This window comes from Theropithecus gelada, chromosome 4 (genome assembly GCF_003255815.1).
Source record: "Theropithecus gelada isolate Dixy chromosome 4, Tgel_1.0, whole genome shotgun sequence".
Taxonomy (NCBI): domain Eukaryota; kingdom Metazoa; phylum Chordata; class Mammalia; order Primates; family Cercopithecidae; genus Theropithecus; species Theropithecus gelada.
The window spans coordinates 155,604,959-155,622,744 of record NC_037671.1 but is presented as its reverse complement, the minus strand read 5'-3'; the positions used below and the strand labels follow the sequence as shown (position 1 = coordinate 155,622,744).

Here is a 17,786-nt window from a genome sequence, read left to right as displayed (position 1 = left end):
TAATTGGGAAGAGGATTCAGAGGAGCCTGACTAAAGTTTGGTCAAGAAAAGACTCTTTGTCTTAACTAGAAGATGGATTTTGTGACTGTGTTTTGGGTTGTTATCCAGGTCAAGCATGGTTGGGACCCTGCTGTGGACAACCGCAGACCCAGACTACTAATAGCATGCTGCCAGTTGATGACTGTGGTTGCGTATCTCGTGTCAGGTGAAAGTGGTTAGCAAGTAGAATAAAAAGACCCAGTATTCTTTGGTACAGCTACTTATTGTGATGGGGAGGAGTTCAAAGGAACACTTAGATATGGTAATGTAGAAACTGTGCCCTGCTAGGGCTTTCTGCAGGAAGCTGTCAGTAATTAGAAGGTTTACTCAGTGAAGGCTGACAAGCCAGCAGAGCTTGAAAAATGTCTCTCTATATTGAGCTTTCAGGAAAAGAGTGATTTCTACATAAAAAGAACTCTAGAGCTATCCTACTCAAAGAGTGGTCCAAGGACCAGCAGTGTTGACACCACACAGAATCTTTTTAGAAATGAAGAACTCCAGCTGTCACCCTAGACCTGCTGAAATAGATTTTATTTTGGCTGGTATGTTCAGGTGATTCAAATGCACCTTTAAAGTTTAAGAAGCACTGATGTAGGGCTAAACTGTTCTTTTGATGTAGCAGAGAGCATTACAGGAGTTTGAAATGTCATGAAAGCCATGGGAGGAGGGGAGTCCTAATGAGCCCATGTGGTTCGTGGTCCCAGAAGTGTTCAAATATTCATAGCCACAGAGGCAAGAGTTAGGCCATTCCCCAAATATGGACATTTGGACCATATATTCTGAGGTTCTTTCTAACACTGGTATTCTATGAATGTGAATACAGTATTAGGATTCACAATTAAGCTTTTTTTTTCTTTTTCCCTAGATGTTTCTGTCGCTAGAGCATAATTGATAATCATCTTTAACACTTTTTCTGGGAACCCGTAATGAAAATGTTGTAGGGGAAATGTCGCAAGACAAGACTTTCAGCCTCAGATTTGTGGCGGATAAAGAGTAAGATTAAGGAGATTCTCTAATTAACTAATAGAAAGACTTTGGTGTAAAATACATATAAGTACAGCTATTCACTGTGCTGCTTAAAAAAATTTCTGTAACCTTTTAAGGCAGGAAAAAAAATCCCACCTCTTTTTGTGCCTTGGATTCCTTTGGCAGTCTGCTGAATTCTATAGGCTGCTTCTCAGAACAGTGTTTTCAGTGTATAACTTTAATAAACTACACAGGGCTACAAAGAAAGCCAAGAACTAAATAACATTCCCAAAATAGTAATACAAAATTTGAGACAAAGTAATAGGCATGTGTATTAGTCCATTTTCACACTGTTGATAAAGATATACCTGAGGCTGGGCAATTTAAAAAAGAAAGAGATTTATTGGACTTACAATTCCACATGGCTGGGGAGGCCTCACAATCATGGCAGAAGGCAAGGAGGAGCAAGCCACATCTTACATGGATGGCGGCAGGCAGAGAGAGAGCTTGTGCACAGAAACTCCTGTTTTTAAAACCATCAGATCTCTTGAGACCCATTCACTATCGTGAGAACAGCATGAAGATCCATCCCCATGATTCACTCATCTCCCACCAGGCCCCTCCCACAACAAATGGGAATCATGGGAGCTACAAGATGAGATTTGGGTGGGGACACAGAGCCAAACATATCATTATGTGTTTTTATTTATATATTAATCATCAGTATCAAATCTAATAGCTATTGTGATTTCAAAATATTGGCTAACATAAATGGTCTTTTAAGATCTGCAGCTACTACAATGTGATGTGGAAATGTTTTTGATTTCTGCAGGTGACAAAGAGGTTCTGCTGATATTAACCAGGTTTTTTTCTGCTATGTTCCTAATTGACAGTGATGCCAAGTTTCAGTTACAAGTTAGTAAAAATAAAGATGTGTAACGTTTTTTCCCCAAACTTGAGTTCATTAACTCCGGATTTCATGTTTGAAGGTGATTTAACGATACTTGATATTCTAAGGCCACATTTTAATTTTAGTTTACTTCTGATGGAAGCCTGTTTTAGGATTCCATGTAACTTTTACTATTAGTCTCTTATTTTACCTGATGTTCATTCAGGAGATAAATATTTACTATGTTCATGTTTTGGGTTTGGAGTGGGGAGTGGAGAAGGGAAAGTAAGGAGGATACTGAATTGAGTGAGTAACTGTTCCTGCCCTTAAGCAATTGGCAAAATCCTTGGTGTTTTTTGTTTTGTTTTGTTTTTTTTAAATAAACCAAGATAAATTTTATTGAAAACTGATATAGGTCAGCTCTTAAGTTTTGCATGGTTGCTTACACCTTAATGTTCGGGAAACATCGAGAAAATCTGTGTCTTGCCTGATCTTGAATTGCCTGAAACTGTCACTTTCCGGGGTTCCTTCCCTGGAGAATGTTTTAGGATGCTCCGGGGGGTTGTCCATGGACAAAGCTGTCTTTTAAAAAATTTGCCAGGTGGGGTTTTACTGCTTGTCAAAATGTAGAAAAGCTTAGCTGGATAATACTTTAACATACACATAGAAGCTCTTAGACTAGTCATATCTGTAACTATTTTCATGAGAAGGCATCATGTTATTGATGTCTTCGTTTCCAAGAAGAGTCTTTTCTGCAGTAAAGCAGCTTTATATAGAAAGGACTGACGTGAGACATTTTCTCTAAGGAAAAGGGGTTTGGATTTCATTTCATCTCACCTGTGAATACAGTAACTGTATTTGGTGAACCCAAAGTCTGATTTATTAACTTTTTGTGGGTGAAATATTCATGTAGAGATTAAATTATTTAATGTATATAGCACATCACCTATGGAAATATAAAATTATGTGAAGAAGAGATATATACCAAAAGATGACAATTTAGTTTTATTATTGCAAATAGTGATCTACTAATGCTGATCTGCTGGGGAAAGTACTTGTATGCATATTTATTCTTCAGGAATGAATATTGTTTGAAAAGAACTACCCTGTGAGGTAGATATTGTGATCCCCATTTTGTGTTTGAGGAAATTGAAGCTTAAAGAAGCCAAGGAATGTGCCCAAGTTAGGGTTGATAGAAAACCAGAATTTAACTGCGTGTATTTCTGATTCCAAAGTTCATATATGTGGCTGTAGCAGACGAATCTCTAAGTCTAAAACCTGGCAATGAATACTGTAATGTACCATGGGGTGCGGGTGGTTGTCGTATGTTGTGCACACCCACCCTCATGCATTTTTCTTATTCTCTGATGACATTTTCCATCTTTTTCCATCTGCTTCTTGGTCTGCCCAGCCCTCCTCCTTAAGTGTCAAACCAAGAAGTTAATTTATATTATTTACTGTATTTATTTAAAAGTTTTGTTTATTATTTCTTCGTAACTGATAATGCAGATCATTAACTTGTATTTCTTTTAAGTCATTTAAGTAATTTTTTTTTTTTTTTACTTAGGAATTTATGATACTATACTCCACTTACCATCTAAGTACTCATTAGAGATACTTATTCAAGTAAAAATAAATGTAATAAAAATAATATAACTTGTGATCATTTAAGATGATCACAGTGTGGAGAGGAAGGAGGCAAGCAATGGGCATGTATCAGTCAGCAGGTGTTAATTTAGTGCTTACTGGTTGCCTAAAACTGTATTAAGTACCCTGGGAGATGTAAATATTATGGTCTGTTCCAGCCCTTGCAAAGTTGTAGTACTGGGGAGTGAGAAGATGGCCTAATGCTTGGCAGGAATGGAATTTAACAGTGTCAAAGTGAATGTGGTTAGGAAAGGGAAAACCAGGTGAGGAAATCATGCTGCTGTGTGATCACATCAGGTAAACTCCGCCCACATAGTCTTTGGATGGGCTTGAAAATAAGCCATTTCAGCCTTCAGTAATCTCTTTGGCAGTGTTGTGGAAACTGGCCTGAGAAGGACACCAAGTCTGAATTTGGCTGGCTGACTTTTCACTCATATTGCTGGGTTTATAGAGCTGACTCTCACCATGCCCTGTAGAAACTTTTAGGTAATTTGTACAAGGGCTGGGTGCTTTAGGTGAGAATAGAAGATGCCCGGTGGCTGGGACACAGGGTTAGTCCCTGGGGTGACAAGCTTCCACCATCTTCTGGAACAGAAAAGGGTCCTTTGTTGCTCTTCTGTATCGGGGATCTGTATCACTGTTCAAACTTAATGAAACTGGGGATTTGGAAGGGTCTGTCTTTAAGACCAGCACTTTCTCCTCTACTGTCTTCTTTCTCTGTGTTAATGTTCTGGGGATTTCTTTTTTTTTTTTCTTTTCAATTTGACACTATCCAATTCCATTTTTCTTGCTACGGTTGTTCCTTGGGTGAAAATTCCACCCATTTGCCCCTTTCTCACCTCTCTCCCAGCCTCCAGCCAGTCTGAGCTAGAGGCTGAATGATGTGTTTTTTTCATTCTTGTGCACTCATCGAGGCTGGCCATTTGTGAGCCAGCTGTTGGGTGGGACAGCAGCTGCAGTGCATGCAAACTGAATGGCAGGCTGTCTTGTGAAGGGAGAATTAGAGCTGCCCCTCACGTGGCACTGGAGGCACCCTTAGAGAGGCCTGCTGCCCCTCACATCAGTAGTGCCTGCAGCTGGGACACCAGTAATGTGAAATTATTGAGAGGTTTGAATATAACCAGTGTTAGAACAGAGCCATGCACACCTTGGATCCTTGCTACCCCGAGTGCGGGCCATGAACAGTAGTGGAACCCGAGGGGCCATGCAGCTCTGCTTTCATAGCATCTTACAGTTTTACTTTTTAATAGTGTCACTTAATGTTCCGTTATACCATTTTAATATGTTATTAAGACAGCAGGTTGTTTTCTGTGTACTAACAAGCATTTTAATTGTTTGCTTTATATATCTGAATAAAATTCTGTTTAAGCACAGATCTTATAACAGTGGTCCGCAACCTGTTTGGCAACAGGGACCGGTTTTGTGGAAGACAATTTTTCCACAGACCGGGGCGCGGGCAAGGGAATGGTTTTGGGATGAAACTGCTCCACCTCAGATCATCAGGCATTAGTCAGACTCTCATAAGGAGCGTGCAGTCTAGATCCCTGTCTTGTGCAGTTCACAATAGGGTTTGTGCTCCTCTGGGAATCTAATGCCGGTGGTGATCTGACAGGAGGTGGTGCTCAGGCGGTAATGCTCACTTACCTGCTATTCACATCCTGCCGTGCAGCCAAGTTCCTAACAGGCCACGATCAGTACCAGTTCATGGGCTGCGGGTTGAGGGCCCCTGTTATATTATTTTGGACACTGCTTAGAATGAATAAAACTACTAGACTCATTTATTTGAGTTAGTTGATTGTGCCTCAAAAAACTGCAGTTCTTCTATGTTAGTGATAACTTGAGGACAGAAAAGTGTAAATATAAAAATATAAACAAAAATCTAAATTTTTTATTGGTCTTTTGCTTATAGCTTTGAAAAACAAAAATTTAATGTCCTTGGGTAGTTAAAACCTAGTGATTATAAAATTTGGTCTTTTTTGCTTTAAGATGCTATAATAGCTTCCTAGCATTTTTTTAAAGCTTTCTTTTTTGTGGTTAATTGGAGAGTTTATTTAACTTCCATTGGATGTAACTATTGACTTGTTTTATTTTTTTAAAAAAAGTATTGTTACACTTTAAGTTCTAGGATACATGTGCAGAATGTGCAGGTTTGTTACATAGGTGTACAGGTGCTGTGGTGGTTTGCTGCACTCATCAGTCTGTCATCTACATTAGGTATTTATCTTAATGCAATCCCTCCCCTAGCCCCCCACACCCTGACAGGCCCTGGTGTGTGATGTTCCCCTCCCTGTGTCCATGTGTTCTCATCGTTCAACTCCCACTTATGAGTGAGAATATATGGTGTTTGGTTTTCTGTTCCTGTGTTAGTTTGCTGAGAATGATGCTTTCCAGCTTCATCCATGTCCCTGCAAAGGACATGAACTGATCCTTTTTATGGCTGCATGGTATTTCATGGTGTATATGTGCCACATTTTCTTTATCCAGTCTATCACTGATGGGCATTTGGGTTGGTACCAAGTCTTTGCTATTGTGAACAGTGCTGCAATGAACATACGTGTGCATGTGTCCTTATAATAGAATGATACATAATCCTTTGGGTGTATACCCAGTAATGGGATTGCTGGGTCAAATGGTATTTCTAGTTCTAGATCCTTGAGGAATCACCACACTGTCTTCCACAATGGTTGAACTAATTTACATTCCCACCAACAGTGTAAAAGTGTTCCTATTTCTCCACGTCCTCTCCAGCATCTGTTGTTTCCTGACTTTTTAATAATCGCCATTCTAACTGGCGTGAGATGGTGTCTCATTATGGTTTTGATTTGCATTTCTCTAATGACCAGTGATGATGAGCTTTTTTTCATATGTTTGTTGGCTGCATAAATGTCTTCTTTTGAGAAGTGTCTGTTCATATCCTTCACCCACTTTTTGATGGGGTTATTTTTTTCTTGTAGATTTGTTTAAGTTCCTTGTAGATTCTGGATATTAGCCCTGTGTCAGATGGATAGAGTGCAAAATTTTTTTCTCATTCTGTAGGTTGCCTGTTCACTCTGATGATGGTCTTTTGCTGTGCAGAAGCTCTTTAGTTTAATCAGATCCCATTTGTCAATTTTGGTTTTTGTTGCCATTGCTTTTGATGTTTTAGAAACGATGTATTTGCCCATGCCTATGTCCTGAATGGTATTGCCTAGGTTTTCTTCTAGGGTTTTTATGGTTTTAGTCTTACATTTAAGTCTTTAATCCATCTTGAGTTAATTTTGTATAAGGTGTAAGGAAGGAGTCCAGTTTCAGTTTTCTGCATATGGCTAGCCAGTGTTTCCAACATCGTTTATTAAATAGGGAATCCTTTCCTCATTGCTTGTTTTTGTCAGGTTTGTCAAAGATCAGATGGTTGTAGATGTGTGATGTTATTTCTGAGGCATCTGTTCTATTCCATTGTTCTGTACATCTGTTTTGGTACCAGTACCATGCTGTTTTGGTTACTGTAGCCTTGTAGTGTAGTTTGAAGTCAGGTAGTGTGATGCCTCCAGCATCACAGCATTGTTTGTTATTTTTGTTAAGGATTGTCTTGGCTATACAGGCTCTTTTTTGGTTCCATATGAAATTTAAAGTAGTTTTTTCTAATTCTGTGAAGAAAGTCAGTGGCAGCTTGATGGGGATAGCATTGAATCTATAAATTATTTTGAGCAGTATGGTCATTTTCACGATATTGATTCTTCCTATCCATGAGCATGGCATGTTTTTCCATTTGTTTGTGTCCTCTTATTTCCTTGTGCAGTGCTTTGTAGTTCTCCTCGAAGAGGTCCTTCACATTCCTTGTAAGTTGTATTCCTAGGTATTTTATTCTCTTAGTAGCTATTGTGAATGGGAGTTCAGTCATCAGTGGCTCTCTATTATTGGTGTATAGGAATGCTTGTGATTTTTGCACATTGATTTTGTATCCTGAGACTTTGCTGAAGTTGCCTATCAGCTTAAGGAGATATTGGGCTGAGACAATGGGGTTTTCTAAATATACAGTCATGTCATCTGCAAACAGAGACAATTTGACTTCCTTTCTACCTATTTGAATACTCTTTATTTCTTTCTCTTGCCTGATTGCCCTGGCCAGAGCTGCCAGCAGAGCAGCCTGAGTAAAGTTTTCTTAAGGAGCAGGAATGAGGGGAAAGTGAAAGGGAGTTCCTCATGATTGTTACTTCCAACTTAGAATCAGATTAAGAAGAAAGAAGTATGTTATATTAAGACCAGGAAGGGAAATATTATCTACAGTCTGACCTTACCTCTCTTTATAATTATAGAGTTGGAGGGAAAAGGAGGATTAAGGAGGAGGAGGAGTTGGTTTTAGGAGTTGAGATAATTGTTTGATTGGTATGTATATACTTTTAGCCATCAGTTTCCATTTTCACACTTTATCCTTCGTGATTAAGAATCCATTATTGTCCTTGAAAAGCACTCATTTCAGTGTCTGCAGGCGCTATTTGTTGGCAGTTCTACAGAATAAAGACTGTGTGAAGATATGTCTCATCATTTGGACCATCTTAGATGCAAAAGAATGAGGCCCATGAGACCTACCTTAAAAGCATTTGAATATTTTACTTATAATACACACTTAACACATTTACACACATATGTACCCAAGAACAAAGCAATACTTAGCCCAGTGGAATGCTAATAGGTGACAGTCGCTTTGAATAGGACTTTATTAAAATGTGTTTACACGTAAATAATTATGTGAACTGTAAACTGTTCTATTTTAGACTCTAGAATATTTCTTATGAATTAATTTTTTTTCCCTCACGCAGAACTGGCTAGATCCTGCTAAAGAAATAAAGAGACAACTGAGAAGTAAGTATTTAAATAATCATTCTTTGAAGTTAAGGTATCTTGATATCTATTTGTGATATAAATGATCAATAATAGAATGGTCAGTTCTATTTTGCGTTTATGCCATCTTAGAAGTTAATAATACTAATAATATTTTTGTGGAATTGTGACTGTTTTGTACATGGCTCGGGGGCTTCAAATTTTGAGAAGGTTCTAGACTCACATTCCTAAATATTCACTCAGAATATCCTACCAAGTAACATCTGACCTTTTTTTTTTCTGGGAAAGAGAGAGAAGCTACTTTTCTGTAAATTTTACTCCAATGCGACCTGATACTTATGCTTTGCTTCATTTTGAAAGTGTATAATTGGTTCAATATGCACATCTTTGGTCACAGAGACATATAGAGACACTGTTCCTAGTACTGGAGTGAGGACTCTGGGGAGAAGCAAGGGGAACAATCTTTTTTTTTTTTTTTTTGGAGATGGAGTCTCGCTCTGTCACCCAGGCTGGAGTGCAGTGGCCGGATCTCAGCTCACTGCAAGCTCCGCCTCCCGGGTTTATGCCATTCTCCTGCCTCAGCCTCCTGAGTAGCTTGGACTACAGGTGCCCACTACCACGCCCGGCTAGTTTTTTGTATTTTTTTTAGTGGAGACGGGGTTTCACCGTTTTAGCCAGGATGGTCTTGATCTCCTGATCTCATGATCCGCCCATCCCGGCCTCCCAAAGTGCTGGGATTACAGGCTTGAGCTACTGTGCCCGGCTGGGGAACAATCTTTTCAGTTCTCTGAGGTCACTGCCATCTCTGCTCATTGGTTCTACAATCCAAGGCCACGTTGCATGCCCTTTGAGCCTGGGGTTGTAGTTAGGCCTCACTGTTCCTTTCTTCCCCTTTCCCCATTTGTTCTTGTTGTACAATCCCAAAATGACTTCAAGGGTCCCACTCTAACCAGCTTCAGCTCTCTCTATACGTTCTGCCTTTGCAGGTTGTGTTGCCTGTGGCTGGTTTTTTGGTATCTGTGCCAAGAAACATGATCAACAGAGAGAAATCTCTGTTAGGGGGATTCTGGATACTTAATTTACTTCAGGGTCTGTGAATGACTGAAGCAGAGAAGGTAGGCAGCTACAGGCAGTTGGAATTTTCGGTCTGGAGAATAAAATCTGAAGGCTGGTGAATTCCTAACAGCCTTCCTCGACTGTGGGACCCAGAGCTGTCGCAGGAGAAACCTCTTCTCCAAGTGCCAGTCAGTAAGATGCCCTTTGTACTGTTGATTTCATTTCCCTACTTATTTATAATTCCTAAGGTCAAAATACTGACACCAATCTGTACTTTCCCTTCTTGCCCTTTTCATCTACCATCTAGCTCCCATTTTAGGTTCTTCACATTGGTTTTCTTTCTTTCTTTCTTTCTCTCTTGAATGATTTATCTTTTTGGTAGTCTTCCTATCATTTCTTTGGTTCCCTACTCTCTTTTTTATTCTGAGCATATACCTTATTTTCCCCATTTCCTCTTCCTATAGACTCATCTTTCTTTTCATTTTTTAAAGTGTGTTTGATTAGAGTGACCAACCTCCTGATTTGCCCAGGACTGAGGGGCTTCTAAGGATATGAGACTTTAAGTGCTAAAGCTGAAATCAGTCCCAGGCAAGCTGGCATGGTTGGTCACTCTATCCTTTGACTGTTATTCCTGGCTTTCCCACATTCTGTCTCTTGCATTTATTTTCTTGGTGTTTCATCCATTTATACTTGCTTCATGATGGAAAATGGAGGAAAAGAAGAGGAATAAGTAGACACCAGATACATTATGCTTGCCTTATGGGAGAAACAGTACCAGAGTTTTGAGACTTTTTCCTTTGTCCCTTCTGCAGTTGTTACTTTGCAAAGTGCATGCATTCAAAAAGGTTACGGATGCTTAGTTCTTATACTTTCTCTGAAACCAGACCTGCCAAGTGACCCAAACAGAGAGAGAACAGGGCAACCTCTGAAACATGATTGATGTTCCATTGTGTTGTTTCCTATGGTTTTGTTTGGGTTCTTGTTTGATTATTATTATTTGTGTGTGTGTGTGCCACACGCTTCAGAGTCATGGAGATTTCCTAACTTTTGGAAGCGAAACCTCTTGCCGATTATGAATCACGTTCTTATGTTTTGATTATCTGTGAAGTTTCAGAAAGTTATTTCAGAACTTTTACCCTTGTGGTTTGGCAATATGAATAACATATTAAAACTATTGGACCCAGTTCTTTAAATGGCATCCTGAACTGTACCCATCATGAAAGAGGCTGAGGAAATGAAGCTTTAGCAGTTGTATCTACCTCTTACTTCCTATATTAAAATGGACAAAAAAGTTGCCTATTCTATAGTTGGTCTCTTCTTTAAATTTGATTTTTCAGCTCATAGGCAGTTAGTGAAGATAAATATTAATCTTTTTTGAGTTACCTGTGACAACCAACAACTTAATGATTCTCGTTTAAAATTTGCTTTAAAACCTTTATTTCCTCAAACATAAATAAGACTATATGTCTAAGGCTTGCATATGACTAGTATGTAAACATTTCTGTAGCTAGAAGGACTTTATAAACACATAGGTAAAAATTATAATGAAAATAATATGTAATTAAATTAAAAATTTAACTTGAAAACTGCTAAGGGAGTAGATTTTAAGTGCTCTCACCACAAAAATAGTATGTGAAGAGTAATGCATATGTTAATTAGCTTAATTTAGCCATTCCACAATGTATACGTATTTTCAAACATCATATTGTATACCATAAATGTATGCCATTTTTATTTGTCAGTTTAAAAAAAGCTTAGCATTCTTGGTACATTTCAATAGCTTTTAGATTTGGAAGTATATTCGAAAATATGTGGTCTAGTGGAAATGTCTCCAAGTCCTATCGAGGCAAGCATGTGCTAGTGTTATTACCTAGAAAACAAACAAGGAGCCATTAAGAAATGATAAATCTGTGATAACTTTACTTAATTAGAAATTAGCAGTCACCTTGAAATAATGCTTACACAAACATGATGCGTGGATATTTGACAGTCAGCATGGCGCTATAGGCCAAGAAACCTCATGTATCTTGATATTCAGGAAAATCTTATATCCCAGTATTATGTTTTAAATGTGTAAAGCAGAACTGAAATCTGCTTCTTAAGTTCAGCAGGACTGACTTCATTGGTTGAATGTAGTGCATTGAGCCAAAATCCAGCAAAAATGCCTGTGTATATAACAGTAGCCATTTAATAAATATTTGAGTGAGTGAAAATGTAGTGTGCTGATGGTAAGGCAAAGGACAAAATGCCACACTGAACAAGAGCATGGGATTCAAGGGATTTTTCTTCAAGTTCATGAATTAAACATCTCATGAGGTCTTTAAATATGTATAGAATGGAATAACTTGGGTGGGCGTGGTGGTTCATGCCTATAATCCCAACACTTTGGGAGGCTGAGGTGGGAAGATTGCTTAAGCCCAGGGATTCGAGACAAGCCTGGCAACTTAGGAAGACCCTGTCTCTGAAAAAGTAAAATATAAGTTAGCCAGACATCATAGTGCATGCCTGTGGTCTCAGCTACTTGGGAGGCTAAGATGGGAGGATCACTTAGGCCTGGGAGGTCGAGGTTGCAGTGAGCTGTGATCATGCCATGGCACTGCAACCTGGGCAACAGAGTGAGACCCTGTCTTTAAAAAAAAAAAAGGAATAACATATATATATACACACACACACAATTTTTTTTTAATTTAAAAATATTATGAACTTGAAGGCAAACTCTAAATTCAGGCTAGTGGAATTACTTGGATAAACCCTTTTGGAAAATAATACCTGCCCTTTCCCCCATAGTTTTACTTTTTTAAAGCTATCCTACATGTGATCTATCAAAATAGTAGTTACATTTTAATGTATAGATAGCAGTGTTTTAACTTTTAACAAGCCACTTATGATATGGTTGCTTGATTTATTCATTCTTTATGGCACAGTACAGCAAAGTGTTTGTTATATACGAATATACTTACACCTACTCTGTAAAACCTGGGAAATAATTGTATTGTCCTAAAGTATCATGAAATTGTACCATGCTTTCCTTTCTTGGGATCTCTTTTAACACCTTCTTCAAATAGCCCATTAATAATTTTTTGAATAGCTATTATCTCTTGATCATTACTCTCCTTCCCCACAACAATGTAGAAATCCTGAATTTTTTTTTTTTTTTTAAGGGTAAAGAATATTTGGCAACAGGAGATCCTGTGGTTAAATAAAATCTTACCTCATAACTATTACATGGAGGTTATATTAAAATTTTTGTGTAATAGATCACCATATAAAACACATGTTGAGGTACCAGTGAATGTTTATGAGAAAGACAGCCTGTTACACTTTAATGGTGGCTTATTCATGTAATTGATTTCTATTTTATTTTTATTTCATTTTTATTTTGTAAGCAATTTTAATTTAAATAAAAAATAAAATTCTGCATGCTGATTTATAGTTGGATTAGTCTGTACTGTTTGATCTTTGACCTTTAAATTTTATCACAATAGTCATTCTTCTGTTAATTGGGTGCATAACTGTGATATTTAATAATTACAGACCTTCCCTGGCTATTCACTTTTAATGTGAAGTTTTATCCTCCTGATCCTTCTCAATTGACTGAAGATATCACCAGGTACTTTATATTTGCATTTTGAAATGAGTCTTTCCTTACAGCTCTCATTTATTTCTGTGCCCTGGGAGCATAGTGGTAATTTCAGGATTGAAAACCAAAACAGTTTTTCTTAAGTTTTAGAAGTTTCCTTGAAATTGGGTACATCCAAATAGTTTGAAATGTTGACAGTTTCAAAAATTTTATTCACTTTCTTTAATTTCTTCATTTATATTCTAGTAATGAAAATGTTTAAAATGATACTGCTGACAACTTTGTTTTCTATACTTTTAAAAGTCACTAATATTTAATATTTGAGATTTTAATACCAAGGTCATTTTTATTGTATATAACTCATGTGTGCCTATATACTAGTCTCACATTACAAAGATGATACGAGGTTAGAAAAATGAAATTATTTTAAAAGGCCAATTGAACTGGTAATTTCTTTCTGTCTTCTCCCTCCAGAACCAAACAAGGTGGGATTTCTTACATAGAGTCAATAGCTAGTTCATTTCCATCTCCTTGGAGATTGTATAAGCTATAAGAACATACACTAAAATTGCAAAGAAAGGATTCTGTTTAGGAGCAAGAGAATATTTATTGATTCTGAGTACTTGCATGGCAACCAAGAAACATTGTGAATTAACAAGTACCTTGAAATCTTAGCCTGATTAGACTGGGTACCAGAAACATTGTGAATCAATCAACAAGTACCTTAATCTTAGCCCGATTACACTGGGTACCAGGGATAGCATTTCTTAGCTTTGGTAAGAGGAAGTATAAAGGATTGATTTTTTTTTTAAAGGATAATTTTTATATACCACCATATTTTTAAAAGGTTATTTACGTGGCCAAATGTCCCCTTAACATATACACATTGGAGACAAACATGCCCACATACTTATTTGACACTGTGTGCAGTGCATGACTTTTAGAAAACTAGAGGGACTTAGCAAAAGAGTCTGCTTGTCTTTAGTTCCTGTTTCTTTGATGCTTTCTGCTAGGCCAGTTTTGTTGTCAGACATCAAGTTGTGGAGGTGCTTAAGAGAGCATAATATCCATGTGAATTAGGAAGGATGGAGATTTCTTTCCAATATTGGATACATAGCAGGCTGGCCTTTTTTTTTTTTTTTTAACTACTTGTTGCTGAATAGGAATGTGCTAATTAAGCTCTGAATGAATTAGCTTCACCTAGTAAATAATAAATAATAACTTTGTAACTGCACAGTGAGCTACTTAGAGCATAAAACCTGACCGAACGTGTGTAGGATGCAGAGCTTCACTGCTGGATGCCTCTGAACAGTGCATGTGACTGGGGCTTTGTGACCCAGCGCTGTCTGTACATACACTCCTCCTTGCAGTAATTTGTTTGGGGAATGATAATCCTTTGGTGACTGCAAGTTTGTAGCATCAGTAAGTACTTTGGTTTTCTGGAACTTGAACAGTCTCCCTGTCTAGTGGGAGGAACAATATAGTCTACTCAGCTAACTAAAGGTCTCAGTGGTGCAGCCTGAGAACAGCCACCTGCCTGTACTTGTGGCCTGGCAGCTTAAATGTCATCATTGAAATCTTCACCATGATGATTGAAATCTTCACCATGACTTGAGTGAACATTTAGAAGGTGGGGTAGGCTTCTGAGAAGGGCAAGAACACTATCTCGAATAATGTTTGAAGAGTGCTTCATAGTGCTGTGTGAAGGTGCAGTTGGCTATTTCAGGAAGCTCATGCCATTTTTTGTTTGAAGTTTTTAGGGTTTAGACTTAGGTTCTGAAAACAGAGGAAAGGACTAATGTGAAAAGCAGAGACAATAATAGGAAGCAACAAGGTGAAATATTTGTGTTTAGGTTCTAAAACTGCCGTAAAATGTGGAGAACTATCACTGTTGTTGATTAGAGAATTTGAGGATAACCTGGACCCATGGTTGAAAATTCAGTTTTCTGAAGTATGTACAGTTGTGCTTACGTTTTTCTTTTTTCTTTTTTTTTTTTTTTTTGAGACGGAGTCTCGCTCTGTTGCCCAGGCTGGAGTGCAGTGGCCGGATCTCAGCTCACTGCAAGCTCCGCCTCCCGGGTTCACGCCATTCTCCTGCCTCAGCCTCCCGAGTAGCTGGGACTACAGGCGTCCGCCACCTCGCCTGGCTAGTTTTTTGTATTTTTTAGTAGAGACGGGGTTTCACCGTGTTAGCCAGGATGGTCTCGATCTCCTGACCTCGTGATCCACCCGTCTCGGCCTCCCAAAGTGCTGGGATTATAGGCTTGAGCCACCGCGCCCGGCATGCTTACGTTTTTCTATGGGCCAAGGAAACAAATGATCCTCCTTAAAACGTGAACTTCTGCAAGGCATAAAATACTCAAAGTACTGTAGTGATAGCGAGAAGACTTTCAGTCTCTCAATTACTGAGCACTTGTCATGCGGCAAGCCCGTTAGTAACTGTGGGACTGTGGTGATGATAAACAGAGTCCCTGCCCTGCCTGATAATGTATTTGAGTGGTAATCCAGGTTCTAAACTGAACTGGCCCCATGTGCTGGGTTGTGCTCTCTGACCCAGTAACAACAAGGCCTGGACCAGAGGCCAGCACTCCCCATTTGACTGTGTAGAGTAGAGAGCTGGAAGAGGATTGGGCCCTAAAACCCAGGCCAGGCAAGTGTCCACAGGACTAAGATGGACAGCTGCCAGTATAAATGCCAGCCCCTAAAGGGTCTTAAAGAATGAGGACTCTGCTGTTGATTTGGGAGGATCCGTGGTGACCATAGCAAATGGTGAAATTGGAGAGTAGAAATCACATTTTAAAATGTTACCGAGGGGAATTGGTAGTGGGGCTAAAAAGGGTGGGGTGGGGGGTTGGGTGGGGAACCACAGATTATATATCATGTGTTTCTGCATTTTATTTCATGGAAAATGGCAATTCTTTTATAACTGTAGTGAGCCACATGGAACATTGAATGAGAAACATTATTATAGCCACTAATTATTATAGCTACTAGTTTATTGATTCTTAGGCCTCTGCCAGATATTTTGTTTATATTATCTAATGTTCATGCTCATCTTCAAAGGGAGGTAGAGTTCGTAGCATCTTACAGGTGGGAAATTACCCTTAGGCTTAAAGTAAATTAACTTGCTCAAGGTCATATAGAGTCAGGTCTTCCTGGCTTCAAGGCCCAGGCCTTTTCTACTAGACTGAGCTAGCTACTGCTTTAGGTGGGGTAAGTGGACAAGTAAGGGCTTCAAAGTAGATTTACCAATAGTTGTTGTTAAAGGTGTTTCTGGAAAAGAAGAAATTAGTATAAAAAGGGTCCAGATGATAAAGGGTGAGTGACCTTAGCTTTTCTTAGAAATGATTAAGACTAGTTTTTTTTTTTTTAATCCATTATCTTTACATCTTTTGAGGGGTAATTTTTATTGCAATTTGAAACCCAAGGAGACAGTTTAAGTGATTGAAATTTTTACTTCAGTCACAAAACTCTTCATAGTAATCATAGACTGACTATTACCAGAACAGCAGTTTAGAATTTTCATTCCATTGTATATATATACATATAAATTAGCCTTCAGACTCAGTTTCTATAAATAAGCCACAAATTTAGAAGCCCAAGGAACAAGTTGAGGCTTTTTATTAGAGAAGATGATTTTTGCTGTGGATATGAAGAGTGTCTATATTGTATATTTGTTTTCAAAGGGGTATTAGGTTTTAAGGACTGTGAGTGCTCCAGTCTCACCTAATGGTTCTCCTCTGACCCCTTTCTCCCTCTGCTCCACACAGATACTTCTTGTGCCTTCAGCTCCGGCAGGACATTGCCTCTGGCCGCCTGCCCTGCTCTTTTGTGACTCATGCTCTCCTGGGATCCTACACCCTGCAGGCTGAACTTGGTGACTATGACCCAGAAGAACATGGCAGCATCGACCTCAGTGAATTCCAGTTTGCCCCTACTCAGACTAAGGAGCTGGAAGAGAAGGTGGCAGAGCTGCACAAAACCCACAGGTCTGTTGCCTTGCTTACTGGCGAGAGAATGGCCATGGTAGATTTAAATAGCTCCTCTTGTAGCACTTACTAGATGTTTGAGCACGATTTACAGGATTATCCAATTTTTCCTTTTGGATCTTCACCTAGCACTAATCAAGACAACGTGGAGCCCTTGAGGTATCCTTTCATTATTTTTATGACTATCGTATGAGAAACTATGCTCGTGAGACTGTATTTTCATGTATTGGAAAAATGTACTTTTCCCCATGACACCTTTTTCTCCCTGTCCCCTTAACATATACACATTGGAGACAAACATGCCCACATACTTAATTGACGTTTACGTTATATTTCTTCTGCCTTGTAATTGTCCTTATTACTATATGTGGTAAGAAAGCTAGGGAGATAAGGAGGCATTGGGATTTGAATTACCAGTGCAGGTGGTGATGGACATAGGAATAGTAACCGAAATGTACAGGTAATTCCACTGGAAGATAACCCATTGGGTTAGCTAAAATTACTTACATTACATTAATACCATATTACGCTTCGAGAACATTTATATGTGTGTGAAAAAAAATGGACTTTTTACACAAATTTTTATAACGCTAACTACAACATGATAATTTGTTGTATATTGCAAAGTTATAGTTTTATTAAATATTTACTAAAGTGATCTGAAAGGAACTTTCAAAAATTAGGTTTTTAAACAGGCCACATTCACTGATTTTTTTTCTTTAAAAAACAATAAATATGGTATTTGACTCTAAATATTTTCTTGTTAATTTACTTAAATTCTACTCAATAGACATTTGTT

General features: G+C 38.4%; 1 protein-coding gene across 22 annotated transcripts in view; it reads left to right on the top strand.

Moving 5' to 3' along the window:
* EPB41L2 (erythrocyte membrane protein band 4.1 like 2) overlaps positions 1–17,786 on the top strand; it is a 226,920-nt gene that overhangs the window by 148,290 nt on the left and 60,844 nt on the right. For all 22 annotated transcript variants that reach the window (XM_025381566.1, XM_025381564.1, XM_025381560.1 and 19 more), the window contains 3 exons: positions 8,341–8,383; positions 12,953–13,028; positions 16,769–16,987. In XM_025381566.1, coding sequence (XP_025237351.1) covers positions 8,341–8,383; positions 12,953–13,028; positions 16,769–16,987 — 338 coding nt within the window. The remainder of the gene's footprint in view (positions 1–8,340; positions 8,384–12,952; positions 13,029–16,768; positions 16,988–17,786) is intronic.